We start from the raw sequence: 20,000 nt of genomic DNA on the forward strand, positions 1-20,000 counted from the left end.
TCGTATTTCAGTGTTTGCTGTATTTGAATGTAAATGGATGTGTCTCAACATGTCGTGTTTCCATGTTTGCTGTATTTTAATGTAAATGGATGTGTCTCAACATGTCGTGTTTCAGTGTTTGCTGTATTTGAATGTAAATGGATGTGTCTCAACATGTCGTGTTTCAGTGTTTGCTGTATTTGAATGTAAATGGATGTGTCTCAACATGTCGTGTTTCAGTGTTTGCTGTATTTGAATGTAAATGGATGTGTCTCAACATGTCGTGTTTCAGTGTTTGCTGTATTTGAATGTAAATGGATGTGTCTCAACATGTCGTGTTTCAGTGTTTGCTGTATTTAAATGTAAATGGATGTGTCTCAACATGTCGTGTTTCAGTTTAGGGGTAAGGGGTTCAGTTGAGCTTATGTCACAAGTGGTCTAATGGGGTTGAGGAGTTCAGGCCGTCTGGGTTCAGTGGTCATGAGAGGTGTTGTGATAGGATTTGGGGTAAGGGCAGGGCGAGGGTCTTACCTGGGATGAGCTTCAACCGAACAGACGATGTTGACCGTCTTTGTGTTGGTGTTCTGGTCATTTTGTGTACCAGGGGTACATTTGGTTAAGCGTGTGCGTCAGTGAGGTTTTACCTGGGCGTCAGTGTGTAGACTCACCTGGGATGTTCTCAGCCCAGGTGATGTTGAATCTGCGTAGACACGTGCTTAGTGTGCTTAGTGCTTAGTGCTTAGTGCTTAGTGCTTAGTGCTTAGTGCTTAGTGCTTAGTGTGTGTGCTTAGTGTGTGTGTGTGTGTGTGTGTGTGTGTGTGTGTGTGTGTGTGTGTGTGTGTGTGTGTGTGTGTGTGTGTGTGTGTGTGTGTGTGTGTGTGTGTGTGTGTGTGTGTGTGTGTGTGTGTGTGTGTGTGTGTGTGTGTGTGTGTGTGTGTGTGTAAACCCGTACCTGGGATGTGTTTGGCCCAGCCGATGTTGACCACCAGCTCGCGGTCAGCTAGGTCACACAGCGTGGTCAGGGCCTTGATGTCACTGTCGGGGACGGTAGGGTCAGGCATGGCGTAGATCTTCTCAGGCTCGGCCACCAGCAGGTGGGACACGATTTTGTTATCTGCAAGGCAGCCAAAGGGAACTGGGTGACCACCGAGAGAGAACAGAGAGACAGGGTCAAATCAACACACGCTCAAACATGGAGAAAAATCTTATCATTATCACGCAGTTGTGCCGTACGCAATGGACGCGTGTGTGAGTTGATGTTACAATCACAATCATTGTCGTTACACATGTACAATAGTCTACAATAGTTCTTCAACTGGGATTTTTGGCTCAAACATTCTATAGGGATTCTAAATGGTTCTAAATGGTTTTAAAATGAGCCCAGTGGTGGTTCTATATCTGTCCCAGTGGTGGTTCTATAACTGGCCCACTGGTGGCTCTATAACTGGCCCAGGTTCAATAACTGGCCCAGGTTCTATAACTGGCCCAGTGGTGGTTCTATAACTGATCCAGTGGTGGTTCTATAACTGTCCCAGGTTCTATAACTGGCCCAGTGGTGGTTCTATAACTGACCCAGTGGTGGTTCTATAACTGGCCCAGTAGTGGTTCTATAACTGGCCCAGTGGTGGTTCTATAACTGGCCCAGTGGTGGTTCTATAACTGGCCCAGGTTCTATAACTGGTCCAGATTCTATAACTGGCCCAGTGGTGGTTCTATAACTGGCCCAGGTTCTATAACTGGTCCAGATTCTATAACTGGCCCAGTGGTGGTTCTATAACTGGACCCGGTTCTATAACTGGCCCTGTGGTGGTTCTATAACTGACCCAGGTTCTATAACTGGCCCAGGTTCTATAACTGGCCCAGATTCTATAACAGGCCCAGTGGTGGTTCTATAACTGGACCAGGTTCTATAACTGGCCCAGTGGTGGTTCTATAACTGTCCCAGGTTCTATAACTGGCCCAGTGTCATCTAAAGCAAAATACAAAGCTCTGAAAATTCTAGTACATACGGGAGAAAGAAGTGAGCCTAGTTGGTGGATAGACAAGTAGGTGGTGGATGCATTGTTTCACACAAAGAAGAAGGCGGCATTGGGAGTGTGCGGGGGAAAGTTAAATACAACCAAAACAATTCCAATGGAATCAAATCTGCAGATGAGCTCGCTACGGACAATTAGTGGCAGTCTCACTCCTGTATTCAAATGAATCTGCTGCTTAATCATGCAGCCAGATGATAGATGACCATGATGAGCTAGTGAACCCAAACTACCAGCGAGATAGAGAGAGGAGGGGGGGGGGTGCTGGGAGACAGACAGGGGAAGAGAGGAGGGAGAGAGAGGGGTGAGAGAGAGAGACAGGGAAGAGAGAGAGAGATGAGGGGGGGGGGTGCTGTGAGACAGACAGGGGAAGAGAGGCGGGAGAGAGAGGGGTGAGAGAGAGAGACAGGGAAGAGAGAGAGAGAGGAGGGGGGGGTGCTGGGAGACAGACAGGGGAAGAGAGGCGGGAGAGAGAGGGGTGAGAGAGAGAGACAGGGAAGAGAGAGAGAGATGAGGGGAGGGGGTGCTGTGAGACAGACAGGGGAAGAGAGGCGGGAGAGAGAGGGGTGAGAGAGAGAGACAGGGAAGAGAGAGAGAGAGGAGGGGGGGGGGTGCTGGGAGACAGACAGGGGAAGAGAGGAGGGAGAGAGAGGGATGAGAGAGAGAGACAGGGAAGAGAGAGAGAGGGGGGTGCTGGGAGACAGACAGGGGAAGAGAGGAGGGAGAGAGAGGGGTGAGAGAGAGAGACAGGGAAGAGAGAGAGGAGGGGGGGGTGCTGGGAGACAGACAGAGGAAGAGAGGAGGGGGAGAGAGGGGTGAGAGAGAGAGACAGGGAAGAGAGAGAGAGGAGGAGGGGGGAAGAGAGGAGGAGAGAGAGGGGTGCTGGGAGACAGACAGGGAAGAGAGGAGGGAGAGAGAGGGGTGAGAGAGAGAGACATGGAAGAGAGAGAGAGAGGGGGGGTGCTGGGAGACAGACAGGGGAAGAGAGGAGGGAGAGAGAGGGGTGAGAGAGAGAGACATGGAAGAGAGAGAGAGAGAGGGGAGGGGGTGCTGGGAGACAGACAGAGGAAGAGAGGAGGGGGAGAGAGGGGTGAGAGAGAGAGACAGGGAAGAGAGAGAGAGATGAGGGGAGGGGGTGCTGTGAGACAGACAGGGAAGAGATGCGGGAGAGAGAGGGGTGAGAGAGAGAGACAGGGAAGAGAGAGAGAGAGGAGGGGGGTGCTGGGAGACAGACAGGGGAAGAGAGGAGGGAGAGAGAGGGGTGAGAGAGAGAGACAGGGAAGAGAGAGAGAGGGGGTGTGCTGGGAGACAGACAGAGGAAGAGAGGAGGGGGAGAGAGGTGTGAGAGAGAGACAGGGAAGAGAGAGAGAGAGGAGGGGGGAGGTGTGGTGCTGTGAGACAGACAGGGGAAGAGAGGAGGGAGGGAGAGGGGTGAGAGAGAGAGACAGGGAAAAGGGAGAGAGGAGGGGGGGTGCTGGGAGACAGACAGGGGAAGAGAGGAGGGAGAGAGAGGGGTGAGAGAGAGAGACAGGGAAGAGAGAGACGGAAGCACAAACGAGAGAGCTACTACTGTAGACACATACAGTAGAGAGAGAGCAAGAGAAAGAGATGGGCGGAGAGAAAGATAGGAAGGGAGAGGGGGGGGGGGTTGCCTGCATATCGACCAGAGCCGCCCCTCACTCCAGGAAGAGAGAGAGAGGGCTAGACTAGAGCTCTATCAGTCTGTGGCTAAATCTTATTTAATGTTTCCTTAATTACAATCAATGGCCCCCCATTTCAATCCCCCCAGCCTTTGTTATGTGTGGATAATCAATGTGGACGGCTGGGCTCTGTTAGGGCTAAGGGCTGTGTGGGAGTCTACAACTGTATCAGCTCAATAAGTGTTAACTCAGCTAAAACTATGGAGAGAGGACTTTGAATGTTTCTTTACTCGGAATATGCTCTAACTACAGATATATTTTTTGTTGGGACGCTATCCTGACTGTGAACATTGATACTGTCTCGCGTTTTATGTTTTACTTTGGAAATATTGTAGTCCAGAGACAGACAGGTAGTGTTCGAGACAGAAGGAGATGGAGGGAGAGTTGGGGAAAAAAACTAGAAAAAGAGGAAACTGAGGAAACAGGCTGTGTGTAGGGCAGAGAGAGAGAGAGATTTGTACATTGTTAAAACACTGTTTAAATATAATATGACATTTGTAATGTCTTTATTGTTTTGAAACTTCTGTATGTGTGATGTTTACTGTTAATTTTTTATTGTTTATTTCACTTTATATATCATCTACCTCACTTGCTTTGGCAATTGTAACACGTTTCCCATGCCAATACAGCCCTTGAATTGAATTGAGAGAGTTGGTGACGATGACGGGATTAAGCAGATCGAGGAATGAAGGGATGGATAGAGGTGGTGTAAAGCCTGAGTGCTGGCTGACAGTAGGATCAGGATCAGGGGGGTAAAGCCTGGGTGCTGGCTGACAGTAGGATCAGGATCAGGGGTGTAAATCCTGGGTGCTGGCTGACAGTAGGATCAGGATCACGGGGGTAAAGCCTGGGTGCTGGCTGACAGTAGGATCAGGAAGGGGGGTAAAGCCTGGGTGCTGGCTGACAGTAGGATCAGGAAGGGGGGTAAAGCCTGGGTGCTGGCTGACAGTAGGATCAGGAAGGGGGGTAAAGCCTGGGTGCTGGCTGACAGGAAGGAAGGAAGGGGTTAAGGGCTGGCTGACAGTAAAGCCTGGGTGCTGGCTGACAGTAGGATCAGGAAGGGGGTAAAGCCTGGGTGCTGGCTGACAGTAGGATCAGGAAGGGGGTAAAGCCTGGGTGCTGGCTGACAGTAGGATCAGGAAGGGGGTAAAGCCTGGGTGCTGGCTGACAGTAGGATCAGGAAGGGGGGTAAAGCCTGGGTGCTGGCTGACAGTAGGATCAGGAAGGGGGGTAAAGCCTGGGTGCTGGCTGATTTCCCCTCCAATAATTATTCTGATTATTTCTGCAGCTATCATGCAGCACAGTATACTGTGTTCCACTGGTAAGCACCATGTGGGGAGAGGAGAGGAGCGGAGAGGAGCATCTATCTGTTTGGCCGACTGCTGACGAGGGGGGGGTAATGCTGGATTGATGTCTTTGCCAGATTGGATTTAATCCGGATTAGGCCCCTTTCTCTCTCTCTCTCTCTCTCTCTCTCTCTCTCTCTCTCTCTCTCTCTCTCTCTCTCTCTCTCTCTCTCTCTCTCTCTCTCTCTCTCTCTTTCTCTCTCTCTCTCTCTCTCTCTCTCTCTCTCTCTCTCTCTCTCTCTCTCTCTCTCTCTCTCTCTCTCTCTCTCTCTCTCTCTCTCTCTCTCTCTCTCTCTCTCTCTCTCTCTCTCTCTCTCTCTCTCTCTCTCTCTCTCTCTCTCTCTCTCTCTCTCTCTCTCTCTCTCTCTCTCTCTCTCTCTCTCTCTCTCTCTCTCTCTCTCTCTCTCTCTCTCTCTCTCTCTCTCTCTCTCTCTCTCTCTCTCTCTCTCTCTCTCTCTCATGAACTCATTTTGTCTCATTCTCTTTCGTTCTCTCCATCTCTCCTTCAGAAACCCCTCCAAGGTGTGATCTTGTGTATATCTAGCAGGGAGCAACATCTTCTGCAATATCTGTGTATGTGTGTGTGTCTGTGTCTGTGTCTGTGTCTGTCTGTGTATGTGTGTGTGTGTTCTTACACGGCTTTTTGGCAGGCAGGGCCAGTTGAGGGTTGAGGTAAGGGCTGTTCTCAGCGTCTATCCGGCGCTTGTACTTCTGTCTGCCCCCACGCACCCTGTCCAGACGCACACCTAGAGACACAGACAGACAGACGGACACAGGTCAGAGGTTATAAACGTTACATATATATGTAGTTACAGACACATATCTGAGAGACACAGAGGGTTACAGCTCATAAGCAGGGAGAGAGAGATGAAATGGTTGGATGAGTGTGTGTGTGTGTGTGTGTGTGTGTGTGTGTGTGTGTGTGTGTGTGTGTGTGTGTGTGTGTGTGTGTGTGTGTGTGTGTGTGTGTGTGTGTGTGTGTGTGTGTGTGTGTGTGTGTGTGTGTGTGTGTGTGTGTGTGTTGTTTGGTTGTTATTCCAGTGTCCTGTGGCCGTAGTCACCAGTTTATCGAGGCTCTCTCTCTCTTTCTCTCTCTCTCTCTCTCTCTCTCTCTCTCTCTCTCTCTCTCTCTCTCTCTCTCTCTCTCTCTCTCTCTCTCTCTCTCTCTCTCTGTGTCTCCCTCCCTCTCTCTCTCTCTCTCTCTCTCTCTCTCTCTCTCTCTCTCTCTCTCTCTCTCTCTCTCTCTCTCTCCCTCTCTCTCTCTCTCTCTCTCTCTCTCTCTCTCTCTCTCTCTCTCTCTCTCTCTCTCTCTCTCTCTCTCTCTCTCTCTCCCTCCCTCTCTCTCTCTCTCTCTCTCTCTCTCTCTCTCTCCCTATCTCTCCCTCCCTTTCTCTCTCTCTCTCTCTCTCTCTCTCTCTCTCTCTCTCTCTCTCTCTCTCTCTCTCTCTCTCTCTCTCTCTCTCTCTCTCTCTCTCTCTCTATCTTTCTCCCTCCCTGTCTCCCTCTCTCCCTCTCTTTCCCTCTCTCTCTCTCCCTCCCTCTCCCTCTCTCTTCCTCCCTCCCTATCTCACCCTCCCTATCTCACTCTCCCTCCCTCCCTCTCTCACTCTCTCTCCCTATCTCTCCCTCCCTTTCTCTCTCTCTCTCTCTCTCTCTCTCTCTCTCTCTCTCTCTCTCTCTCTCTCTCTCTCTCTCTCTCTCTCTCTCTCTCTCTCTCTCTCTCTCTCTCTCTCTCTCTCTCTCTCTCTCTCTCTCTCTCTCTCTCTCTCTCTCTCTCTCTCTCTCTCTCTCTCTCTCTCGTCTATCCACCTCAAAGACCTATCTATCTCTCTCTGTCTAGTCTATCCACCTTAAAGACCTATCTCTCTCTTTAATTAATTGACACACAAAGGAGCCCTAATTTAATTATGCACAGCTCTCCAGGGATTGGCTGTTTCCGTGGTTACCACTTAAAGGTGGATTGGGAGAGGCCTGTTTTCTGTTGGGGATGACAGAGGACAGGAGAGGGGGATGAGAGAGGAGAGAGAGCACTGGGTGGAGCAGAGGACCAGAGGGATGTGTTGTGGAAGATTCCACACACTGTCAAACCCTCTTCCCCCTAGAGAACTCTCTGCTGTCAGAGACAACGGGCTGAATCTGCAAGTTTCAAAAAGAACCACACACACACACGCACTACTGAACACACACACACACGTTCCTCTACCTTAGATGAAAAAACACTCAGACTCTCACAAAAAAATACCTTTCTCTTTGGCTGATAAAATAATGTAAAACATACACACACCCGTAGAATTAGGAATTCTACTGAAGCCATAGACTGTTCACTCTGCTACCGTCCGGCAAATGGTACCAGAGCACCGGCACTCGGACCAACAGGCTCCGAGACAGCTTCTACACAAAAGCAATAAGACTGCTAAATAGCCAGACTGTTAAATAGTCAATTAATGGTATCTGAACTATATGCACTGACCCTACGCACACTGACTAGACTATACATACATACCATATACACACTGACCCTACGCACACTGACTAGACTATACATACATACCATATACACACTGACCCTACGCAAACTCACTAGACTATACATACATACCATAGACACACTGACTAGACTATACATACATACCATATAAACACTGACAAGACTATATATACATACCATATACACACTGACTAGACTATACATACATACATACCATATACACACTGACAAGACTATACATACATACCATATACACACTGACAAGACTATATATACATACCATATACACACTGACTAGACTATACATACATACCATATACACACTGACAAGACTATATATACATACCATATACACACTGACTAGACTATACATACATACCATATACACAATGACCCTACTCAAACTCACTAGACTATACATACATCTATATATACATACCATATACACACTCACTAGACTATACATACATACCATATACACACTGACAAGACTATATATACATACCATATACACACTGACTAGACTATACATACATACCATATACACAATGACCCTACTCAAACTCACTAGACTATACATACATCTATATATACATACCATAGACACACTCACTAGACTATACATACATACCATATACACACTGACAAGACTATATATACATACCATATACACACTGACTAGACTATACATACATACCATATACACAATGACCCTACTCAAACTCACTAGACTATACATACATCTATATATACATACCATAGACACACTCACTAGACTATATATACATACCATATACACACTGACTAGACTATACATACATACCATATACACAATGACCCTACTCAAACTCACTAGACTATACATACATCTATACATACATACAATATACACACTCACTAGACTATATATACATACCATATACACACTCACTAGACTATATATACATACCATATACACACTCACTAGACTATATATACATACCATATACACACTCACTAGACTATATATACATACCATAGACACACTCACTAGACTATATATACATACATACATACAATATACACACTCACTATACTATATATACATACCATAGACACACTCACTAGACTATATATACATACATACATACAATATACACACTCACTAGACTATATATACATACCATATACACACTCACTAGACTATATATACATACCATAGACACACTCACTAGACTATATATACATACATACATACAATATACACACTCACTATACTATATATACATACCATAGACACACTCACTAGACTATATATACATACATACATACAATATACACACTCACTAGACTATATATACATACCATATACACACTCACTAGACTATATATACATACCATAGACACACTCACTAGACTATATATACATACATACATACAATATACACACTCACTAGACTATATATACATACATACATACAATATACACACTCACTAGACTATATATACATACCATAGACACACTCACTAGACTATACATACATACATACAATATACACACTCACTAGACTATATATACATACCATAGACACACTCACTAGACTATACATACATACATACAATATACACACTCACTAGACTATATATACATACATACATACAATATACACACTCACTAGACTATATATACATACCATAGACACACTCACTAGACTATACATACATACATACAATATACACACTCACTAGACTATATATACATACCATATACACACTCACTAGACTATATATACATACCATATACACACTCACTAGACTATATATACATACCATAGACACACTCACTAGACTATATATACATACCATATACACACTCACTAGACTATATATACATACAATATACACACTCACTAGACTATATATACATACCATATACACACTCACTAGACTATATATACATACCATATACACACTCACTAGACTATATATACATACCATATACACACTCACTAGACTATACATACATACATACAATATACACACTCACTAGACTATATATACATACCATATACACACTGACTAGACTATACATACATACCATATACACAATGACCCTACTCAAACTCACTAGACTATACATACATCTATACATACATACAATATACACACTCACTAGACTATATATACATACCATATACACACTCACTAGACTATATATACATACCATATACACACTCACTAGACTATATATACATACCATATACACACTCACTAGACTATATATACATACCATATACACACTCACTAGACTATATATACATACCATAGACACACTCACTAGACTATATATACATACCATATACACACTCACTAGACTATACATACATACATACAATATACACACTCACTAGACTATATATACATACCATATACACACTCACTAGACTATATATACATACCATATACACACTCACTAGACTATATATACATACCATAGACACACTCACTAGACTATATATACATACCATATACACACTCACTAGACTATACATACATACCATAGACACACTCACTAGACTATACATACATACCATATACACACTCACTAGACTATACATACATACATACAATATACACACTCACTAGACTATATATACATACCATAGACACACTCACTAGACTATATATACATACCATAGACACACTCACTAGACTATATATACATACCATATACACACTCACTAGACTATACATACATACAATATACACACTCACTAGACTATATATACATACCATAGACACACTCACTAGACTATATATACATACCATAGACACACTCACTAGACTATATATACATACCATAGACACACTCACTAGACTATACATACATACATACAATATACACACTCACTAGACTATATATACATACCATATACACACTCACTAGACTATACATACATACCATAGACACACTCACTAGACTATATATACATACCATAGACACACTCACTAGACTATATATACATACCATATACACACTCACTAGACTATACATACATACAATATACACACTCACTAGACTATATATACATACCATAGACACACTCACTAGACTATATATACATACCATATACACACTCACTAGACTATATATACATACCATATACACACTCACTAGACTATACATACATACAATATACACACTCACTAGACTATATATACATACCATAGACACACTCACTAGACTATAAATACATACAATATACACACTCACTAGACTATACATACATACAATATACACACTCACTAGACTATATATACATACCATAGACACACTCACTAGACTATATATACATACCATAGACACACTTACTAGACTATATATACATACCATATACACACTCACTAGACTATACATACATACATACAATATACACACTCACTAGACTATATATACATACCATATACACACTCACTAGACTATATATACATACCATATACACACTCACTAGACTATATATACATACCATAGACACACTCACTAGACTATATATACATACCATATACACACTCACTAGACTATACATACATACATACAATATACACACTCACTAGACTATATATACATACCATAGACACACTTACTAGACTATATATACATACAATATACACACTCACTAGACTATATATACATACCATATACACACTCACTAGACTATATATACATACCATATACACACTCACTAGACTATATATACATACCATAGACACACTCACTAGACTATATATACATACCATATACACACTCACTAGACTATACATACATACCATAGACACACTCACTAGACTATATATACATACCATAGACACACTCACTAGACTATACATACATACATACATACCATAGACACACTCACTAGACTATATATACATACCATAGACACACTCACTAGACTATACATACATACATACATACAATATACACACTCACTAGACTATATATACATACCATATACACACTCACTAGACTATATATACATACCATATACACACTCACTAGACTATATATACATACCATAGACACACTCACTAGACTATACATACATACCATATACACACTCACTAGACTATACATACATACCATATACACACTCACTAGACTATATATACATACCATAGACACACTTACTAGACTATATATACATACAATATACACACTCACTAGACTATATATACATACCATAGACACACTCACTAGACTATATATACATACCATAGACACACTCACTAGACTATATATACATACCATAGACACTCACTAGACTATATATACATACCATATACACACTCACTAGACTATATATACATACCATATACACACTCACTAGACTATATATACATACCATATACACACTCACTAGACTATATATACATACCATATACACACTCACTAGACTATATATACATACCATATACACACTCACTAGACTATATATACATACCATAGACACACTCACTAGACTATATATACATACCATATACACACTCACTAGACTATATATACATACCATATACACACTCACTAGACTATATATACATACCATATACACACTCACTAGACTATACATACATACATACAATATACACACTCACTAGACTATATATACATACCATATACACACTCACTAGACTATATATACATACCATATACACACTCACTAGATTATATATACATACCATATACACACTCACTAGACTATATATACATACCATATACACACTCACTAGACTATATATACATACCATAGACACACTTACTAGACTATATATACATACCATAGACACACTCACTAGACTATACATACATACATACCATATACACACTCACTAGACTATATATACATACCATATACACACTCACTAGACTATATATACATACATACCATATACACACTCGCAAGACTATATATACATACCATATACACACTCGCAAGACTATACATACATAACATATACACACTCACTAGACTATATATACATACCATATACACACTCACTAGACTATATATACATACATACCATATACACACTGACTAGACTATATATACATACCATATACACACTCGCAAGACTATATATACATACCATATACACACTGACTAGACTATATATACATACATACCATATACACACTGACTAGACTATATATACATACATACCATATACACACTGACTAGACTATATATACATACATACCATATACACACTGACTAGACTATATATACATACATACCATATACACACTGACTAGACTATATATACATACCATAGACACACTCACTAGACTATATATACATACCATATACACACTCACTAGACTATATATACATACCATATACACACTCACTAGACTATATATACATACCATATACACACTCACTAGACTATATATACATACCATAGACACACTCACTAGACTATATATACATACAATATACACACTCACTAGACTATATATACATACCATAGACACACTTACTAGACTATATATACATACAATATACACACTCACTAGACTATATATACATACCATAGACACACTCACTAGACTATATATACATACAATATACACACTCACTAGACTATATATACATACCATAGACACACTTACTAGACTATATATACATACCATATACACATTCACTAGACTATACATACATACATACATACAATATACACACTCACTAGACTATATATACATACCATATACACACTTACTAGACTATATATACATACAATATACACACTCACTAGACTATATATACATACCATATACACACTCACTAGACTATATATACATACAATATACACACTCACTAGACTATACATACATACAATATACACACTCACTAGACTATATATACATACCATATACACACTCACTAGACTATACATACATACAATATACACACTCACTAGACTATATATACATACCATATACACACTCACTAGACTATATATACATACCATATACACACTCACTAGACTATACATACATACAATATACACACTCACTAGACTATATATACATACCATAGACACACTCACTAGACTATACATACATACATACCATATACACACTCACTAGACTATATATACATACCATATACACACTCGCAAGACTATATATACATACCATATACACACTCACTAGACTATACATACATACATACCATATACACACTCACTAGACTATATATACATACCATATACACACTCGCAAGACTATATATACATACCATATACACACTCGCAAGACTATACATACATAACATATACACACTCACTAGACTATATATACATACCATATACACACTCACTAGACTATATATACATACATACTATTAACACACTGACTAGACTATATATACATACCATATACACACTCGCAAGACTATATATACATACCATATACACACTCACTAGACTATATATACATACCATAGACACACTCACTAGACTATATATACATACCATAGACACACTTACTAGACTATATATACATACATACTATTAACACACTGACTAGACTATATATACATACCATATACACACTCGCAAGACTATATATACATACCATATACACACTCACTAGACTATATATACATACCATAGACACACTCACTAGACTATATATACATACCATAGACACACTTACTAGACTATATATACATACAATATACACACTCACTAGACTATATATACATACCATATACACACTCACTAGACTATATATACATACCATAGACACACTTACTAGACTATATATACATACAATATACACACTCACTAGACTATATATACATACCATATACACACTCACTAGACTATATATACATACATACTATTAACACACTGACTAGACTATATATACATACCATATACACACTCACTAGACTATATATACATACCATATACACACTCACTAGACTATATATACATACAATATACACACTCACTGGACTATATATACATACCATAGACACACTTACTAGACTATATATACATACAATATACACACTCACTAGACTATATATACATACCATATACACACTCACTAGACTATATATACATACCATATACACACTCACTAGACTATATATACATACAATATACACACTCACTAGACTATACATACATACAATATACACACTCACTAGACTATATATACATACCATAGACACACTCACTAGACTATACATACATACATACCATATACACACTCACTAGACTATATATACATACCATATACACACTCGCAAGACTATATATACATACCATATACACACTCACTAGACTATACATACATACATACCATATACACACTCACTAGACTATATATACATACCATATACACACTCGCAAGACTATATATACATACCATATACACACTCACTAGACTATATATACATACCATATACACACTCGCAAGACTATATATACATACCATATACACACTCGCAAGACTATACATACATAACATATACACACTCACTAGACTATATATACATACCATATACACACTCACTAGACTATATATACATACATACTATTAACACACTGACTAGACTATATATACATACCATATACACACTCGCAAGACTATATATACATACCATATACACACTCACAAGACTATATATACATACCATATACACACTCACTAGACTATACATTTATACCATATACACACTGACTAGACTATACATTTATACCATATACACACTGACTAGACTATATATACATACCATAGACACACTGACTAGACTATATATACATACCATATACACACTGACTAGACTATACATTTATACCATATACACACTCACTAGACTGTATACACACCATATACAGCGCATTCAGATTGTACTTAGACTCCTTCACTTTTTCCACATTTTGTTAGAATACAGCCTTATTCTAAAATGGAATAAATATATTTGTTTCCCCATCAATCTACACACTGTGCCCCATAATGACAAAGGGAGGTTTTTAGACATTCTAGCAAATGTATTACAAATAAAAAACAGAAATACCTTATTTACTTAAGTATTCAGACCCTTTGCTATGAGACTCGAAGTTGAGCTCAGGTTCATCCTGTTTCCATTGATCATCCTTGAGATGCTTCTACAACTTGATTGGAGTCCACCTCTGGTAAATTCAATTGATTGGACATGATTTTAAAAAGGCACACACCTGTCTATATAAGGTCCCACAGTTCACAGTGCATGTCAGAGCAAAAACCAAGCAATGAAGTCGAACTAATTGTCCGTAGAGATCCGAGACAGGATTGTGTCGAGACACAGATCTGGGGAAGGGTACCAAAAGATATCTGCAGCATTGAAGGTCCCCAAGAACACAGTGGCTTCTATCATTCATAAATGGAAGAAGTCTGGAACCATCAAGACCCTTCCTAGAGCTGGCCACCCGGCTAAACCAAGGGAGGTGAAAAAGAACCCGATGGTCACTCTGACAGAGCTCCAGATTTCCTCTGTGGAGATGGGAGAACCTTCCAGGATGAAACCCACCTCTGCAGCACTCCACCAATCAAGCCATTATGGTAGAGTGGCCAGAAGGAAACCCCTCCTCGGTACAAGGTTCTGTCTCTGTGTGTGTGTGTGTGTGTGTGTGTGTGTGTGTGTGTGTGTGTGTGTGTGTGTGTGTGTGTGTGTGTGTGTGTGTGTGTGTGTGTGTGTGTGTGTGTGTGTGTGTGTGTGTGTGTGTGTGTGTGTGTGTGTGTGTGTGTGTGTGTTCATGCCTGTGGTTGTGTGTGTGTGTGTATTAGCAGTGTAACCATGGCCTGACTCCTTCCATAGCGTGCAGCGTGTGTGTGTCTGTGTGCCGTGTGTGTGTCCAATATGTGGTTACTGCTGCAGTTCATTAGCAGAAGAAGGGTCTTGCCATATCCCTGTCTGCTATAAACCCACCATGCCACTATTGTGACATCTAACTAAGACCATCGTTTATTCTGGGGCGTGTGTGGAGTCTGCATAAAGATCCTATTAAATTATTTAGTGCAGTATTCAAATTCAAATCAAATCAAATTTGATGTGTCCCATGCCCTGAATACAACTGGTGTAGACTTTACCGTGACATGCTTGGTGACGAGCCTTTCTCAACGGTGCAGAGTTCAAAATAAAATAGTAAAACAAGAGGAATAAAATAAAATACAGCTCTGAGTCTTCTTGGGTATGACGCATGAAGCTTGGCACAACTGTATTTGGGGAGTTTCTCCCATTCTTCTCTGCAGATCCTCTCAAGCTCTGTCAGGTTGGATGGGGAGCATCAACGAAGAGACTCCAGCGTTGTCTTGGCTGTGTGCTTAGGGTCGTTGTCCTGTTGGAAGATGAACCTTCATCCCAGTCTGAGGTCCTGAGAGCTCTGGAGCAGGTTTTCATCAAGGATCTCGATCTACTTTGCTCCGTCTTTCTCTCGATCCTGACGAGTCTCCCAATCCCCACGGCATGATGCTGCTACCACCATGCTTCACCGTAGGGATGGTGACAGGTTTCCTCCAGATGTGACGCTAATTCAATCTTGGTTTCATCAGAAGAGAGAATCTTGTTTCTCATGGTCCGAATGTCTTTAGGTGCCTTTTTGTCAAACTCCAAGTGGGCTGTCATGTGCCTTTTACTGATAAAGACAGCGCATCTGTTAGCAGGCTACTGCCACAGGTGTTTATAGGCCTTTTATTACACAGATCAGGTTCCTCATACAGGTGACTGGGCCTGACGGGATAACACTGTCTACTTTACTGCATCCCACACACACACACACACACACACACACACACACACACACACACACACACACACACACACACACACACACACACACACACACACACACACACACACACACACACACACACACACACACACACACACACACACACACACACACACACACACACACACACACACTGTATATATAAATGAATAACATGCTCGTGGAGGCTGGTTTGATAGCCTTCACATGTGGCCAGCTACATGACTGCAACACATGTATAGGTGAGAGAGAGAGAGAGAGAGAGAGAGAGAGAGAGAGAGAGAGAGAGAGAGAGAGAGAGAGAGAGAGAGAGAGAGAGAGAGAGAGAGAGAGAGAGAGAGAGAGAGAGAGAGAGAGAGAGAGAGAGAGAGAGAGAGAGAGAGAGAGAGAGAGAGAGAGAGAGAGAGAGAGAGAGAGAGAGAGAGAGAGAGGGAGAGGGAGAGGGAGAGGGAGAGGGAGAGGGAGAGGGAGAGGGAGAGGGAGAGGGAGAGGGAGATGGGGGAGTGGGATTGAAGGCGAGAGGGAGGACAAAGGGGAATTGGAGGAGAGGAGAAACATGCAGGAGAGGAGAGAAGACCATTGGAGGAGAGACCGAAAGGAAATTCATTTCATGGTGTTATAAATCTGGGCCAGATTACAAGACACTTTAGGCTGGGTTTTTAATTAAGGAAGCAGATAGGTCTATTGTCTGACTGGAGCTTTCTCTGGCCCTGCCTTCTTTTTAAATGATCCTCTTCTCCTGGGCCTTTACTAGAATCCCACAGATGACCATAAAGACCTTACAAGACTTGTTGAGGATTTCATAGTTGTGGTGGAATCCCTTCTGGCGTCTTGTGAATTTATAGGTAGTGAGAGGGACGGAAGAGAGGGAGGGAGGACGACGGGGGGGATAGAGAGAGAGGTGAAGAGAGGGAGGGAGGACGACGGGGGGCATAGAGGGAGAGGTGAAGAGAGGGAGGGAGGACGACGGGGGGGATAGAGGGAGAGGTGAAGAGAGGGAGGGAGGACGACGGGGGAGATAGAGGGAGAGGTGAAGAGAGGGAGGGAGGACGACGGGGGGATAGAGGGAGAGGTGAAGAGAGGGAGGGAGGACGACGGGGGGATAGAGGGAGAGGTGAAGAGAGGGAGGGAGGACGACGGGGGGATAGAGGGAGAGGTGAAGAGAGGGAGGGAGGACGACGGGGGGATAGAGGGAGAGGTGAAGAGAGGGAGGGAGGACGACGGGGGGGATAGAGGGAGAGGTGAAGAGAGGGAGGGAGGACGACGGGGGATAGAGGGAGAGGTGAAGAGAGAAAGAAGGGTGGGGGACTCTTACTCTCACGGTCAGCCAATTAACACAAAGGAGGAGAGGAGGTTGCGTGAAGAGGAGAGGAGAAAAGGAGAGGAAAGATAGATGGAGAGTGGAGATGAGGAGAGAAGGTAGTGTTGTGTGTGGGGGGGGGGTAGCATTCTAGGTCGAGGAAGATGAAGAGATTTGACCCTACATGTCCCTTTAGCAGGGTGTGATAAGTGTACTTGCATCCCCCCTGCAATGTTACACCTTTAAAATGCTTAAGGTGTATACACACACACACACACACACACACACACACACACACACACACACACACACACACACACACACACACACACACACACACACACACACACACACACACACACACACACACACACACACACACACACACACACACACACACACACACACACACACACAGGGCTTTGGGGCTAAGTGCAGTGGCCTTTCATCTAACAAATAAACTCTGTGTCTCAGTGCTCCTAGGCAGGCGACTCCTCAGCTGCTATTTTATCTCTATTTTTTGCATTTGTCTTTACAAGCAGCAAGTCTTCCACCCGTTCTGCCCCCCGGACTGTAAGCCTAGCCACCCTCTCACCAAAACATCATGTAGAGGCAGAGAGAGTGGGAGACTGTGTGTGTGCGTGTGCGTGTGTGTGTGTGTGTGTGTGTGTGTGTGTGAAAGAGAGAGAGAGAAATGAAGCGACACGGAAAGAGTGTAAGTGAAACAGACTCTAGTCTATGTGATTTTATCTAAGTGTGTGTTGAGAGTCGGCTGACAGAGAGCTTATTTACTGCTGTGGTTTGTCTTAAAACGCTGGGGGAATCATGTCACTGTGTTGTGTGTGTGTTGTGTGTGTGTGTGTGTTGTGTGTGTGTGTTAAAACGCTAGGGGAATTCTGTGACTTAGGGCCTGCATACACACCCAGCATTAATGCCAGGCCTAATAAAGCCTTCTGTCAATGCCCTGTCCCTTTCATCTCTCCTCCCTCCTTTCTATCCCCCTCCCCTGCCTTCCCGCTCTTCTCCTTTACTCTCCCTCCTCTCCTCCCTCCTTTCTGTTCCCCTCCCCTGCCTTCGCTCTCCTCCACTCTACTCTACTCTCCCTCCTCTCCTCCCTCCTTTCGCTCCCCCTCCCCTGCCTTCGCTCTCCTCTACTCTACTCTCCCTCCTCTCCTCCCTCCTTTCTATCCCCATCCAATTCCTTCGCTCTCCTCCACTCTACCTCCTCTCCTCCCTCCTTTCTATCCCCATCCAATTCCTTCGCTCTCCTCCACTCTCCCTCCTCTCCTCCCTCCTTTTTATCCCCATCCAATTCCTTCGCTCTCCTCCACTCTACCTCCTCTCCTCCCT

At 42.3% G+C, this 20,000-nt stretch overlaps 1 protein-coding gene across 4 annotated transcripts in view; it reads right to left on the reverse strand.

Annotated features, from left to right (window-relative positions):
• The window catches only part of LOC124046328 (estrogen-related receptor gamma), a 307,265-nt gene that overhangs the window by 39,725 nt on the left and 247,540 nt on the right, over positions 1-20,000 (reverse strand). For 3 of the 4 annotated variants that reach the window (XM_046366590.1, XM_046366587.1, XM_046366589.1), the window contains exons 5-6: positions 5,694-5,804; positions 932-1,114 (exon numbers count right to left, since the gene is read on the reverse strand). In XM_046366590.1, coding sequence (XP_046222546.1) covers positions 932-1,114; positions 5,694-5,804 — 294 coding nt within the window. The remainder of the gene's footprint in view (positions 1-931; positions 1,115-5,693; positions 5,805-20,000) is intronic. The other variant, XM_046366588.1, reaches the window with a different exon arrangement.

This window comes from Oncorhynchus gorbuscha, linkage group LG10 (assembly GCF_021184085.1).
Source record: "Oncorhynchus gorbuscha isolate QuinsamMale2020 ecotype Even-year linkage group LG10, OgorEven_v1.0, whole genome shotgun sequence".
In the NCBI taxonomy this organism is placed as follows: domain Eukaryota; kingdom Metazoa; phylum Chordata; class Actinopteri; order Salmoniformes; family Salmonidae; genus Oncorhynchus; species Oncorhynchus gorbuscha.